The sequence below is a fragment of the Acinonyx jubatus genome, chromosome B3, assembly GCF_027475565.1.
Source record: "Acinonyx jubatus isolate Ajub_Pintada_27869175 chromosome B3, VMU_Ajub_asm_v1.0, whole genome shotgun sequence".
Taxonomy (NCBI): Eukaryota; Metazoa; Chordata; class Mammalia; order Carnivora; family Felidae; genus Acinonyx; species Acinonyx jubatus.
Window position 1 is genome coordinate 134,013,289 of NC_069386.1, and position 14,074 is coordinate 134,027,362.

A 14,074-nucleotide genomic window follows, 5' to 3' on the forward strand; every position below is an offset into this window, starting at 1 on the left:
TAGTATCATTCAGTGCTAAACGCTATGAAAAATAATCCGTTAAGTCTAGGAGATAGAGAACAACCAGAGGTGGTATTTTGGATGTAGTAGCAGTCAAGGACAGCCTCTTTAAGGAAGTGGTATTCAAACAAAACCTGAAAAAGGGGGAGAGTGATCCAGGTGGCAACTTATAGAAAGAATGTTCCAGACAGAGGAAACAGCAAATGCAAAAGTGTAAGTCAGGAAAGTACCCAGGATATTTGGGGAACAGGACTAAGGCAGGCTGGATCAGAGTGAGTGGGGAGAAGGGGTAGGAGAGGAGATGGACGAGGTGACGGTGAGGCTGGCCGGGTAGGGCCCAGGAGGTCATTGTAAGGAGTTAGGACTTTAACTGGGAGAAACCAGGAGGGGGGGGGCGGGGCAGGGCGCGGGTACGACATGACTTAACTTGTGTTTTGAAAAGATCACTCCAGCTTCTGTGTTGAAAATAGGTCATGCATGGGGCGCCCGGGTGGCTTGGTCGGTTGAGCGTCCGACTTCAGCTCAGGTCACCATCTCGCGGTCCGTGAGTTCGAGCCCCGCATCGGGCTCTGGGCTGACAGCTCAGAGCCTGGAGCCTGTTTCAGATTCTGTGTCTCCCTCTCTCTCTGCCCCTCCCGTGTTCATGCTCTGTCTCTCTCTGTCTCAAAAATAAATAAACGTTAAAAAAAAAAAGAAAAAAAAAAAGAAAATAGGTCATGCAGGAAAGCGGGTCAGGGGTGGAAACAGAGGAGCCAGTGTGGAGCTCATTTCAGTGGTGCAGGTGCAAGCTAATAAAGTGAGAAGAGGTCCCATTAAGGATATATTCAGGAAATGTTCTTCAAGTCAGGCCAACAGAATTCACTGATAGACTGGATGTTGGGTGTGAGAGAAAGAGAGAAGGCAAGAATGACTCCCAGGTTCTGGTCCAAACAGTTGGGTAGATGTCTGTGCCGTTTACTGAGATGGGAGATGGGTGGGTGTATATGAGGCAGAGTTGAGGTAGTCTAGGTAATGGGAGGAAGGGAGGAGAGACAGGCTTCCCTTAAGGAGCGATGTTTAAACTAAGATCTGATTGTTTCCTTTGCAGTGCAGAAGCTTTTTATCTTCATGAGGTCCCAATAGTTCATTTTTGCTTTTAATTCCCTTGCCTTTGGAGATATGTCAAGTAAGAAATTGCTGCAGCTGAGGTCAGAGAGGTTTTTTCCTGCTTTCTCCTCTAGGGTTTTGATGGTTTCCTGTCTCACATTCAGGTCCTTTATCCATTTTGAGTTTATTTTTCTGAATGGTGTAAGAAAGTGGTCTAGTTTCATTCTTCTGCATGTTGCTGCCCAGTTCTCCCACCACCATTTGTTAAAGAGACTGTCTTTTTTCCATTGGATATTCTTTCCTGCTTTGTCAAAGATTAGTTGGCCATACTTTTTGTGGGTCCAATTCTGGAGTCTCTACTCTATTCCATTGGTCTGTGTCTGTTTTTGTGCCAAAACCATGCTGTCTTGATGGCTACAGTTTTGTAGTAGAGGCTAAAGTCTGGGATTGTGATGCCTCCTGCTTTGGTCTTCTGCAATATTACTTTGGCTATTCAGGGTCTTTTGTGGTTCCATACAAATTTTAGAATTGCTTGTTCTAGCTTCGAGAAGAATGCTGGTGCAATTTTGATTGAGATTGCATTGAGTGTGTAGATTGCTTTGGGTAGTATTGACATTTTAACAATATTTGATCAACAAAACTAAAAGGCAATGAACGGAATGGGAAAAGATATTTGCAAATGACATATCAGACAAAGGGCTAGTATCCAAAATCTATAAAGAACTCACCAAACTCCACACCTGAAAAACAAATAATCCAGTAAAGAGATGGGCAGAAGACATGAGTAGACACTTCTCTAAAGAAGACATCCGGATGGCCAACAGGCACATGAAAAGATGCTCAATATCACTCCTCATAAGGGAAATACAAATCAAAACCACACTGAGATACCACCTCACACCAGTCAGAGTGGTTAAAATGAACAAATCCGGAGACTATAGACGCTGGTGAGGATGTGGAGACACGTGAACCTTCTTGCACTGTTGGTGAGAATGCAAACTGGTGCAGCCGCTCTGGAAAACAGTGTGGAGGTTCCTCAAAAAATTAAAAATAGATCTACCCTATGACCCAGCAATAGCACTGCTAGCAATTCACCCAAGGGATCCAGGAGTGCTGATGCATAGGGGCACTTGGACCCCAATGTTTATAGCGGCACTTTCAACAATAGCCAAATTATGGAAAGAGCCTAAATGGCCATCAACTGGTGAATGGATAAAGAAATTGTGGTTTATATACACAATGGAATACTACTTGGCAATGAGAAAGAATGAAATATGGCCTTTTGTAGCAACGTGGATAGAACTGGAGAGTGTAATGCTAAGTGAAATAAGTCATACAGAGAAAGACAGATACCATATGTGTTCACTCTTGTGTGGATCCTGAGAAACTTAACAGAAGACCATGGGGGAGGAGAAGGGGAAAAAAAAAGTTAGAGAGGGAGAGAGAGCCAAACCATAAGAGACTCCAGAATAAACTGAGGGTTGATGGGGGGTGGGGGATGGGCATTGAGGAGGGCACCTGTTGGGAGGAGCACTGGGTGTTGTATGGAAACCAATTTGGCAATAAATTTTATATTAAAAAAAATAAACTAAGATGTGAAAAAAATGAGTTGCGTTTAACCATGCAAATCGCTATGGAAAAAGCATGTGCACAGGTCTGAAGGTGGTGAAGAACAGATTGTGTAGGGAGAGTCACAGAAAGTCCAGTGTGGCTAGAGCACAGACATGTGAGCTCTTGCTGAGATTGGCTTGCCAGTGTATACGGGCTTATAAACCATATTAAATATCTTGGGCTTCCTACTAGCCGCAGTGGGAAGCTGCTGAAAGATTTTTATGCAGCAGGGGATGTGTGTGTGAAAGGTTACTTTGGCTGCAGTGGGGAGGAAGAACCAGAGGAGAGCAAGAGTAGGTACTGTGTGTGACTCTGGACACACTTAATCTCTCTGCTTTAGTTTTCTCATCTATAAAAGAGGGATACCAGTGCATGGCCTTGTTAGGTCACAGGGGTATGTGCTGTGAGGTCCCAGTGAAAGAGTATATGTGTTAGCATAACTGTACTGACCCCTACAACCATAAGACGGTGCTGTTGTTACTGTACTTCTGTAACTCTTGGTTTTAGGAATATTTGCTCCTCTTTTTTATGCTCCTTTATAGATTTTTTTAAAACTTTTCCCCCCTAACATTTTATTGTAAAAACTTAAATATACTGCAAAGTTGGAAGAACTTAATAGTGAACACTCATACATACATGTCACCTAGATTCTACAATGAACATTTTACCCACTTTATCATATATGCAACCATCTCTCTCTCCTTCTACCCACCCGTCATCAATCCATTTTATTTTTGGATGCATTTCAAAGTCAATTTCAGATATTAGCATACTTCCCCCATACATCCTTCAGCAAAGTTATCACTGACTGAAGTTTGATTTTAAGATTTTTTTCCTTAGGGGCACCTGGGTGGCTCAATCAGTTAAGCACTCGACTTCAACTCAGGTCATGCTTTCATGGTTTGTGGGTTCGAGCCCCGCGTCAGGCTCTGTGCTGACAGCTCAGAGCCTGGAGCCTGTTTCAGATTCTGTGTCTCCCTCTCTCTCTGACCCTCCCCGTTCATGCTCTGTCTCTCCCTGTCTCAAAAATAAATAAACGTTAAAAAAAAATTAAGATTTTTTTCCTTTGATGTAAAATTTACCTACTAGAGAGTATGCATATCTTACGTGTACATTTCACTGATTTTTGACACATACATACCCCTGCATAACCTAAATCCCTGTCAAGATATAGAACATTACCATCACCCCCAGAAAGTCCCTTCATGCATCTTCCCAATTCCCACCCACATAGGCAAATACTAGCCTTACTTTTTTTTTTCCACCATAGAGCTTTATATAAATGGAATCATACAGCTTGTGCTTCTTTGTGTCTGAGCTTTTTTACTTAGCATAACGTTTTTGAGATTCATCCATGTTGTTGCCTGTATCAGTAGTTTGTTTCTTTTTTTTACAGCTAAATACTATCCCATACTTTATTTATTTATTCTCCTGTTGATGGACATTTGCATTGTTCCCAGTTTGGGGCTATTATAAATAAAGCTGTTGTGGCCATTATACAAGTCTCTTTGGAAACAAATGTTTTTATTTCTCTTAGATAAATACCCAGGAATGGAATTGTGGGGTTCCTGGATGGGTGTATGTTTTATTTTATAAGATACTAGCAGATCGTGTCTTTAAAGTGGTTGTGCCATTTTGGTATTCCCACCAGTAATGTATGAGACTTCTGGTTGTTTGACATCCTTACCAAAATTTGGTGGTGTTAGTCTTTTTAATCTTAACCATTCTTGTGGGTATCTTATTATACTTTAAATTTGCATTTCTCTGGTGACTAATGCTGTTGAGTATATTATCAAGTGCTCTTCAAGACCCTCTGTAAGTCTTCTTTTGTGAGTGTCTGTTGGAATCTTTTGTACATGTTCAACTGGGTTGAGTTGTAGGACCTTTTTATATATCCTAAATACCAGTCCTTTATTAAATATGCCCTGAGAATATTTTCACCCACTCTGGTGCTTACCTGTTCCTTTTGTTAATATATTTTTTTGATGAGATGTTTTTAATTCAGGTGAAGACTACTGTGTTAAAATTTTTAAACAATTTATGACTATTTCTTCCTGTTATCTTTGCCTGTCTTCAAATCAAGAAGATATTCTCCAGTATTTTCCTTTAAAAGTTTTATGGTGTAAGCATTTATATTTAGCATTTATATGATCAGTCTCAAATTAATTAAAAAATTTTTTAAAATATTTATTTATTTTTGAGAGACAGAGAGAGACAGAGCACAAGTGGGGGAGGGGCAGAGAGAGAAGGAGACAGAATCCAAAGCAGGCTCCAGGCTCCAAGCTGTCAGCACAGAGCCCGACGTGGGGCTTGAACTCACGAACCGTGAGATCATGACCTGAGCCGAAGTCGGTTGTTTAACTGACTGAGCCACCCAGGTGCCCCTCAGATTAATTTTTATGTATGGTGTGAGGGTAGGGGTTGAAGTTCCTTTTTATCCATGTAGAAACCTAATTATTTTAGCACCATTAAAAGAAATGACTTTCTCCTTCCCCACTGGATCACTTTGGTGTTGGTTGAAATCAAACAGCCACATTAGGGTTGATCTACTTCCAGACTTTATCCTGTTCCGTTTATCTGTATGTTAACTCTTAAGCTGGCATCAAACTGTCTTGATTACTATAGCTATACGATAGGTCTTGAAGTCTGATAGTATGAATCTTCCAACTTGGCTCATTTTTTTCAAGAAGATTGATTTGGATGTTATCAATTTATCAAATTTCCATATGCATTTTAGAGTAAGCTTCTCAATTTGGGGGAGAAAAGCCTGTGGGGATTGTACTGAAACTATAAATCAATTTGGGGATAACTGCACAAAAATACTGAGTCTTTCAATTCATGAATATGGTGCATATTCTCATTTTATTCAGTCTTTTTTGTTTGTCTCAGCAGTGTTTGGTGGTTTTCAGAGTAGAGGTTTTGCACATCTTTTGTTAAATTTATTCCCAAGAATTTTGAGTGTTTTAAAGCCAACATAAATGGAATTTTTAAAAATTTTCCAACTTTTTTTGCTGCTGGTGTATAAATATGCAATTGAATTTTTATGTTAACATTGTAATGTAATAATCTGGGTTCACTTACTAGTTGTAGTCATTGCTTTTTAAGATTTCATAGAATCTAAAAGTATTTGTATATAAAAAAAAGTCAGATCTGCAAATAGTGACAGTTTCACTTCTCTCTGATTTTCATGCCTTTTATTTTCTTATTGTCCTATTGTAATGACTAGGATCTCCAGTAATAATAATAAAGATGTTAGGGAGTTTCCTTGCCTTGTTCCTGCTCTACCAGAAAAACCTTTGGTATCTCACCATTAATTATGCTTGCTGTAGGTGTTCATAAATGCTCTTCACCAGACTGATGATGTTTGCTTTTATTTCTAATTTGCTGAGAGTTTTTATCATGAATGGGTGTTAAATTTGTCAGATGCATTTTCTGTATCTATTGAAATAACTGTATGGCTTTTGCCCTTTATTCTTTATTTTTATTTATTTTTTTCAATTATATCTTATTTCATTCATTCATTCATTCATTCATTAATTCTCAAGTTGGTTAACATACAGTATAGTCTTGGCTTCAGGAGTAGAACCCAGTGATTCATCATTTACATATAATACTCAGTGCTCATCACAACAAGGGCCCTCCTTAATGCCCATCACCCATTTAGCCCACCCCCCCAAACCCCCTGCCCTCATCAATCCTCAGTTTGTTCTCTGTATTTAAGAGTGTCTTATGGTTTGCCTCCCTCTATGTTTTCATCTTATTTTTCCTTCCCTTCTCCTATGTTTATCTGTTAAGTTTCCCAGATTCCACATATGAGCGAAATCATATCTGCCTTTCTCTGACTGGCTTATTTTGCTTAGCATAACCTTTCAGTTCCATCCGTGTTGTTGCAAATGGCAAGATTTCATTCTTTTTCATTGCTGAGTAGTATTCCAGTGTGTGTGTGTGTGTGTGTGTGTGTGTGTGTGTGTGTGTGTGTGTGTGTGTTCTCTTGATCCATTCATCAGTTGATGGACATTTGGGCTCTTTCCATAATTTGGCTGTTGTTGATAGTGCTGCTATAAACACTGGGATGCATGTGTCCCTTCGAATCAGCATTTTTGTATCCTCTGGATATATTCCTAAAAGTCCAATTGCTGTGTCATAGGGTAGTTCTATTTTTAATTTTTTGAGGAAACTCCACACTGTTTTCCAGAGTGACTGCACCAGTTTGCATTCCTGCCAATAGTGCAACAGAGTTCCCCTTTCTCCACCGCCTCACCAACATCTGTTGTTAACTGAGTTGTTGATTTTAGCCATTCTGACTGGTGTGAGATGGTAACTCATTTATTTATTTGTTTGTTTGTTTATAGAGAGCACATATGTGCAAGCAGGGGAGGGACAGAGAGACAGGGAGAGAGGGAATCCTATGGAGTCTCCATGCCTACTACAGAGCCTGGCACAGAACTCAATCTCATGACCCTGGGATCATGACCTGAGCTGAAATCAAGAGTCAGATGTGTAACCTACTGAGCCTTTTATTCTTTAATATGTTGAATTCCATTGATTGGATTTTGAATATTAAGACCTTCTTACATTCTTGGGATAAACTCTACTTGGTCATGGACCATCATCCTGTTTATAGTTGGATTCAATGTCCATGAAGACTGTTGGTTTAGTTTAGTTTACTTTAGTTTTGTAATGACTTTATCGGATGTTACTTCTAGGGCTATGCCAGCCTCATAAAATAAGGTGGGAAGGGTTCCCTCCTTCCCTAATTTTTGAAAGAGTTTGTGTGAGTTTGGTGTCATTTCTGAATGAAGAATGTTTTTGACCTGTGAGTTTGAATCAGCATTTCTGGGTAGCATAATAACAGTTTAGGTAAAAGGGACTTTTTACCACCGACCTATTCAGGCTCTTTGATTTTTTTCTTCTTTCTTCCTTTGGTAACTCACTGTCTAATCACCTCTGGGAACATCCTTCTTGATCCTTTGGTCTCTGGGGCCACATATCACCTCTTGGCTCCCTGTTTTCATGGGCATAAGTGATGTGGAGGGTGGGGATCGACTGCACAGATCAAAGCCCTCTCCTTTCTGTAAGTACCAGCTCAAGGCACCCCAAGAAAAATTGTCCTGTCTCCCATTAGGTATGAACATTTCTCCCTCCCTGCATTTTCCCTCAGATCAGCTCTCTTTAGCTAATGACCCTTCGTGGGAGGATCTTGCTGATAATCTCATCCCGGTTTTCATCCTGACTCTGCCATTTTCTGGATGTGTAGCCTTCGTGGGTCACATTTTCTCTCTGGGCCTCAGAAGCTTCATCTGTACTCTGGGGTGGCTGGAAGAATTAGTCTGGCACCCCTCTGACATTTCCTGGTTCTCTCTTTCTAGAAGCTTCTTATTAACAGGGATTCCGTGCAACTGTAGTATTTCATCTCACTGATGAAAAAGACAGTGGGATATTCCATGAGAGGACTGGTGTGTAAATGCCTGAACTCTAAATAAGCCAGTACAGAGGGGCGCCTGGGTGGCTCCGTGGGTTGAGCATCAGACTTCAGCTCAGGTCGTGATCTCACTGTTTGTGAGCCGGATCCCCCGCCTCAGGCTCTCTGTAGTCAGCACAAAGCCCACTTTGGGATCCTTTGTCCCCTACTCTCTCTGCCCCTCCCCCACTCATGCGCTCTCTTTCTCTCTCTCAAAAATAAACATTAAAAAAAATAAACAAATACAGAAATACCTAAGCTCACGCTGGTTGCCCCATGAGTCCTTGTCTTTTCTCTCCCCATTCACCCCCCAGCATGATGGTTCCCGGCAACGCAGCGGGGGTGGCCAAGCAGTTCCTACGCTGCATCTTCCATCAGCTGGCCCCCAACGGCATCTTCCCACAGCTGTTCCAGAGCACTATCAAAGGTAATTCCTTCACAGGGAATCCAAACACCACAAACGTGGCTACTCGCTGAAACCCCCATGCTTCTAAATCTGACTGTTGACTTTCCAGATGGGACTTTCTTACGGACCTTAGCCACGTCTCTCATGGACTTCAATGAGCTGAGCTCTCTCGCTGCTCTCAGTCAGCTCTTGGAGGTAGGTTTGCTTTGATGACTGTCTAAGCCCCCGCCGAAATCGCAGCTGAGGAAGAAGGCCTGTCATTTAACTGAAAAATTAAATTTAAACTAAGTATTAACACATGTCCAATTAATCTTAAATTCTTTAAATGTTTAAAATTAATTAAAAATAAGAATTGCCAACGCATGGAAGAGTGCCAATTGGACGTTGCTGTTGTGTGTGGATTGACTGTTTATTTAAAGCTCCTTGGGCACCCTCAACTGAGGGGTGGATGGCAGCTGTTAAGCGCTCACCTGCACTGAGCTTTCAGGCTTTCCAAATGCGCAGTGGGTGGAGCTGTGTGCACTGTATTGCGAGACTTGGATTCTGCTTATTTAGCGTGAGGTTTTGGATTCAGGTCCTGCTTCTGTGCTCAGTCATGAGACGACTTCAGTTCTCAGTTCCATTGCCGGTTCGTATCCGGATGCTTGGGTTCACGTGTCAGGTCCTCTGCTTTGTAGCGTTCTCAGTTAGCTTGCAGGGTTGGCCAATGGCCCTATAAACTTCGCTGCTTCTGTAGTCATTACTCTCAGGCTTTGGCCAGTGGAGTTTCCAGCAAGCATCGTTCATTGTGTCTTCTTAGCACCTAACCACACCAACTGCAGATCCTTAAAATGTGTTTCTTATTTCTTACTCACATTTCACCTTCTCCCACTGAATTAAAAGTCACAGTTTTTCCCGTTTGTCCGAATTTTTTGATTCTTCTCTGTTCACCGCCTGCCAATTACAATGAATAGCCTATATAGTAGGCACACAACACATGTTTAATCCGTGAATGTGTGATTTTTAAAGCTGATCTTCGACAAATAGCTCTCTGAATCCCCAAGCTGTTTCAGCAGTTGATTGCCTATGCTTTTGTGTTTTTAGGGTCTAAATAACAAAAAGAATTTACCAGCAGGGGGTGCTATGATACGCTGTTTGGAAAACATTGCTACCTTCATGGAAGCTTTGCCCATGGATTCTCCTAGCAGCCTCTGGACCACAATCAGCAACCAGTTTCAGACGTTTTTTGCCAAGCTGCCTTGTGTTTTGCCTCTAAAGGTAAGCTGAGTCCAGGATTTCATCTGCAATTGTGATCTTACAGTTTGCAGACCATCTGCTTACAGAGATTTGATGTTTCATAAAGGGCTGTAAGGAATCTCTGTTAGCCACAGAGTGCAGAGCATTCTGTAGCTTGATGTCTCCAAGTGTTACAAACTTAAAAAGCAAAATGTGTTAGGCATTTTGACGTAGTGATTTCATGTTTCCAGTTGATTTTTAAAAATCAGGAAGATAGTAGTAGATGGTGTTTATCTAGAAATTTTTTTTCAATAAATGCCTAAGTCAGTAAGTACATAGTTTTGTCTAAAAGGAGAGTAGACATACCATGTAAAGCTAAATTTCAGAGAACTAAAGGGAAGTGATTGTTTACGTGTTTGTGAGTAAAGTACTTACTTGCAAGGCCAAGGTGATAATTATGTTTCTGTTTGGCTGCCTTACCACTACCACCATTGCCCCCTCCCTGTGGCCACCATACCACTTTCCAAGAATACACACACAATTACCTAGCTGTGAATCTTGTGACCTAAGGAGAATTTTTGACATGAGTCCATTAAATGCAGAAGCAGAACTCTATACTGTTAAAGCTGGAAGAGACCTATAAAAACCATCCCTTTCCAATGCCCCCCATTTTCCAGATAGGGGACTGCAAAATCAGAGAGGTGGTGGCTATGTAAGGATTAGAACTCAAGACTCTTGACTCCTGACCCAGTGTCCTCTCCACTAATAGTCTCCTAGAGTCCTTCTACAGCAGGGGCGAATTGAAGGCATCTAGTCTCTATAGTAGGGAGAAAGGAGGTGGCTGTTAGTGGTCGTTTCTATGTCTTTGAACCTCATTTGCTCCATGAGCTTTTTGAGCTTTATGCAGATCACAGAAATATTCAACTCACAATAAAATCAATCACTTGTTGATCTGACAAGTGAAGTTACATGTTGGTAGCACCGTTTCTTAAATGAGTATTACATGTATATAAAATGTCTTATAAAGATGAACCACCCCCCCGGGGCACCTGGGTAGCTCAGTCAGTTAAGTGTTTGACACTTGGTTTTGGCTCAGGTCATGGGCTCCACACTGACAGTGAAGAGCCTGCCTGGAATTCTCTTTCCCTCTCTCTCTGCCCCTTCCTCTCTCTCTCCCTCTCTCTCTCTCCCTCTTTCTCAAAAATAAATAAATAAACTTAAAAAAAAAAAAAAAGATGGACCACCCCTAATAATGCCTTTTTCCAAATTGGCAGATTTGGAATATGTGACCCCAAAATAGGGTCTGTAAGGATAATTCAGGGGCCCTTAGCTTGGTGTGTGCTGTTTTCTTTGAGTCGGAAGTTACTGACAAGTGGAAATTCTGAAATCTTTACCATCTCTCACATCCTACGATCCTATCTGCTCACAAATATAGAGTAGCTGAGTAAATCCAAGCAAAGAGGGTTAGTACTGTACTTTGAAACCATATGTACAGTATATAGATACTGTACATATACATGTAGAAGATTAAGTGATGCATTTTAACACGGCCACATGGAGCCTCCCTAGGACCAAGAGCCATTCAGGGCTGTTCATTGCATAAAGCCACACACTTGAAGAGAAGGGGGTGAGTCAGGCATGACAAATTCACATGCCTGTAGGTTGATATGATCATCAAAATATTTAACTTGATCACTGACCAATTGGAAGTATTGCCAGCAGTAAACAACTGGTAAGCCTAATTTGTAACAATCAGCCTTGCCCATAGGGACCCTGACTACAAGGTTAATGAGTAGAATGGGATATGGTTATACAGAGAACTGGGACCCTTGAGAACAGGAAAGAACCAGTCCCTTCTAATGAGTCCATATGCTGCAATACACCAGCCAATTGTCATGTGGGAATTAAGGTTTTGTATCATTGGTCTTCCCATGTTTTTGAAGATGATATTTCCTGGTTTTTAAAACACCGTGGGGAGCTAATGAACAGCCAGTTTTCAGCCCCTGGTTTAAAGTAGTGTAAATGTCACATGAACTCCGATGGGTGTTAAGCAGACTAAATAGACCAATAATTCCCTTAGAAGGTACCTGTAAAATACTTCCAGAATTAAAGCAAAAACTTGCCCTGGTAGATCAGATCCAGGCACTGTCTCTGGTCATCTTCTGCTTTGTTTTTAATACCTTCGGAAAATCTTAAACTGTTGAAAAACCTTCTGTAGTTCTCATCAGTGTAGAGATGTGGATCTCAGACTTCGGAGTGCACCGGTGCTCCTGCAGGACTGGCTAAAATCAGATTCCTGGGCGTTGTTCTAAGAGTTTCTGATTCACTGGGAGTACAACCTGACAAGTTTCTGACAAGTTTCCGGGTAATTAGAAGTGCTGCTGGTCCAGGGGTTATTCTTGGGGAACCACTGGCTTAATTTGTACTATCTTAAAAGGCTAGTATTCTACACAGCTGCAGGGATTTAACTATAGCCTACCATTGTGATAGGCTTACAGTGTTAAATAAGATTTATTTTTGTTGTAACATTTCTCCCCTTCCTCCCCATACCAGTAAAATCAATTTTAAAAGTATATTTTGATTATGGAATCTTGCCAAAATGCAACTCTAATAGATTTTTGAGGCATGATTTTTTTCTTTTAGAAATTTTGCTGCTTTTTCCCAGGTTTTTGTCATATCCTTTAGCAACAGAGAAAGGGCAGATGAAACTGGTTCTTATTTGGATTAATAAGCCTAATGATTTTAAATAGATTTGAGTAGTTTTTTTTCCCAACATGGGAAAATTTCACAAATTAGTGTACCTCTTTAGAGTTGGACACATTTAATACTTACCTATCCACCTCTCTGTCAGTCTGTCCACCCATCCATCCACCCGTCCATCCATTCATATATCCATCCATCCATCCATCCATCCATCCATCCATTCAATTCTTTATCCAACTATATAATTTAATTTTAAGAATATATCTTTGAAAAGTGGTTTAGGAGCTGTGTTTAATTATTTAGTTGTTTAACATTGCTTAATTAATGGCTTAATTATGTTTTTTTAAAACCTGAGGATTTTTTTCAGCATGAATATATGGCATAGAAAACTGTAAAGAGGCAGCTATACTTGAGATTTTTTCCCCTAAAAAAAATGCTTATAAAAAATACATGAAGTAAAAGATACATTAAGAAGGGTACTGACTTTTATTGTTTTCATATTTGTTCACAGTGTTCTTTAGATTCCAGTTTGAGAATTATGATTTGCCTCTTGAAGATACCCTCTACCAATGCCACAAGGGTATGTATTGTATGTTTCAGAAAAACAACCCATTGGTTATTTAGTTATTTTTTTAACCTAAAAAGACAGGCATATAGTAATACTGGAGAAATGGTTACTGCATACTGAATGTTTCACTTTCACACACCTTGACAGTTTCTAGTATGAAGAGTTCTAATACATCACAATATCATTTTTTTGCAATTAGTCCTCTTAATCCTGGGCCAGGGCCATCAGGCTGCCCTTCATATTATGATCTAGGTATCCTTCTAAACACAGATCTTAATGCCTTGGTTCCGTGCTTAAAAGTCTTTGATCACATCTCATTTCTTTTAGGATAATATCCAGATTCCTTAATGTGACATACAAGAAGGTATTTCATTAATTTGCCAGCCTACCTTTCTAATTTCAGCTTGGGCTACTTGTACCATCCCCCATGCCTCCTGTTTACTTTCAGAATCATCATCATTATCATCAAAACAACAAGCACTCTTTGTTGAACACTTACCATATGGCAGGCATTATGCTAACTGCTTTACATTTATAATCTTATTTAATTTCATACTTCCTTGCCTTTGCTTAGGCCATTTCCTCTGCCTGAAATGCTTTATACTTTTGCTGGTGAGTTGAACTCCTTCTCATTCTTCAAGATGATAATCTGAATCCCATTTAAATTTCAAAAAATGGATATGAACTCTCCGTAGCAAATTCCTCCTATATCAGATCCCACAATACTCTATAGAGCTTTCTATATTAGCACTTACATGGTACAAACGTTTCCCCAGTGAGACTGTGAGCTTCATGAAGTCCAGCCCTGTGTCTCATTCACCTTTGTATTCCTGCTTGTATTCCATTACACACAATGGTGCAATAGTTTGTATTGCAATGGCTTGGAGCTACTAGTTAATATACCAAGAAGCCCCGCCCCCTGTAAATTCATACCTTGACTGTGTTTTTATAAACTAATACTTTGTGCAGGAAAGTTACAAAGAGATCACTTGATCTCATCTGCTCATTTATAGATAAGGAAACA

The 14,074-nt window shown here is 40.4% G+C and overlaps 1 protein-coding gene across 20 annotated transcripts in view; it reads left to right on the forward strand.

Annotated features, from left to right (window-relative positions):
• Positions 1-14,074, forward strand: part of UNC79 (unc-79 homolog, NALCN channel complex subunit) — a 315,670-nt gene that overhangs the window by 250,377 nt on the left and 51,219 nt on the right. For all 20 annotated transcript variants that reach the window (XM_053224882.1, XM_053224883.1, XM_053224884.1 and 17 more), the window contains 4 exons: positions 8,473-8,585; positions 8,674-8,759; positions 9,648-9,821; positions 12,994-13,062. In XM_053224882.1, coding sequence (XP_053080857.1) covers positions 8,473-8,585; positions 8,674-8,759; positions 9,648-9,821; positions 12,994-13,062 — 442 coding nt within the window. The remainder of the gene's footprint in view (positions 1-8,472; positions 8,586-8,673; positions 8,760-9,647; positions 9,822-12,993; positions 13,063-14,074) is intronic.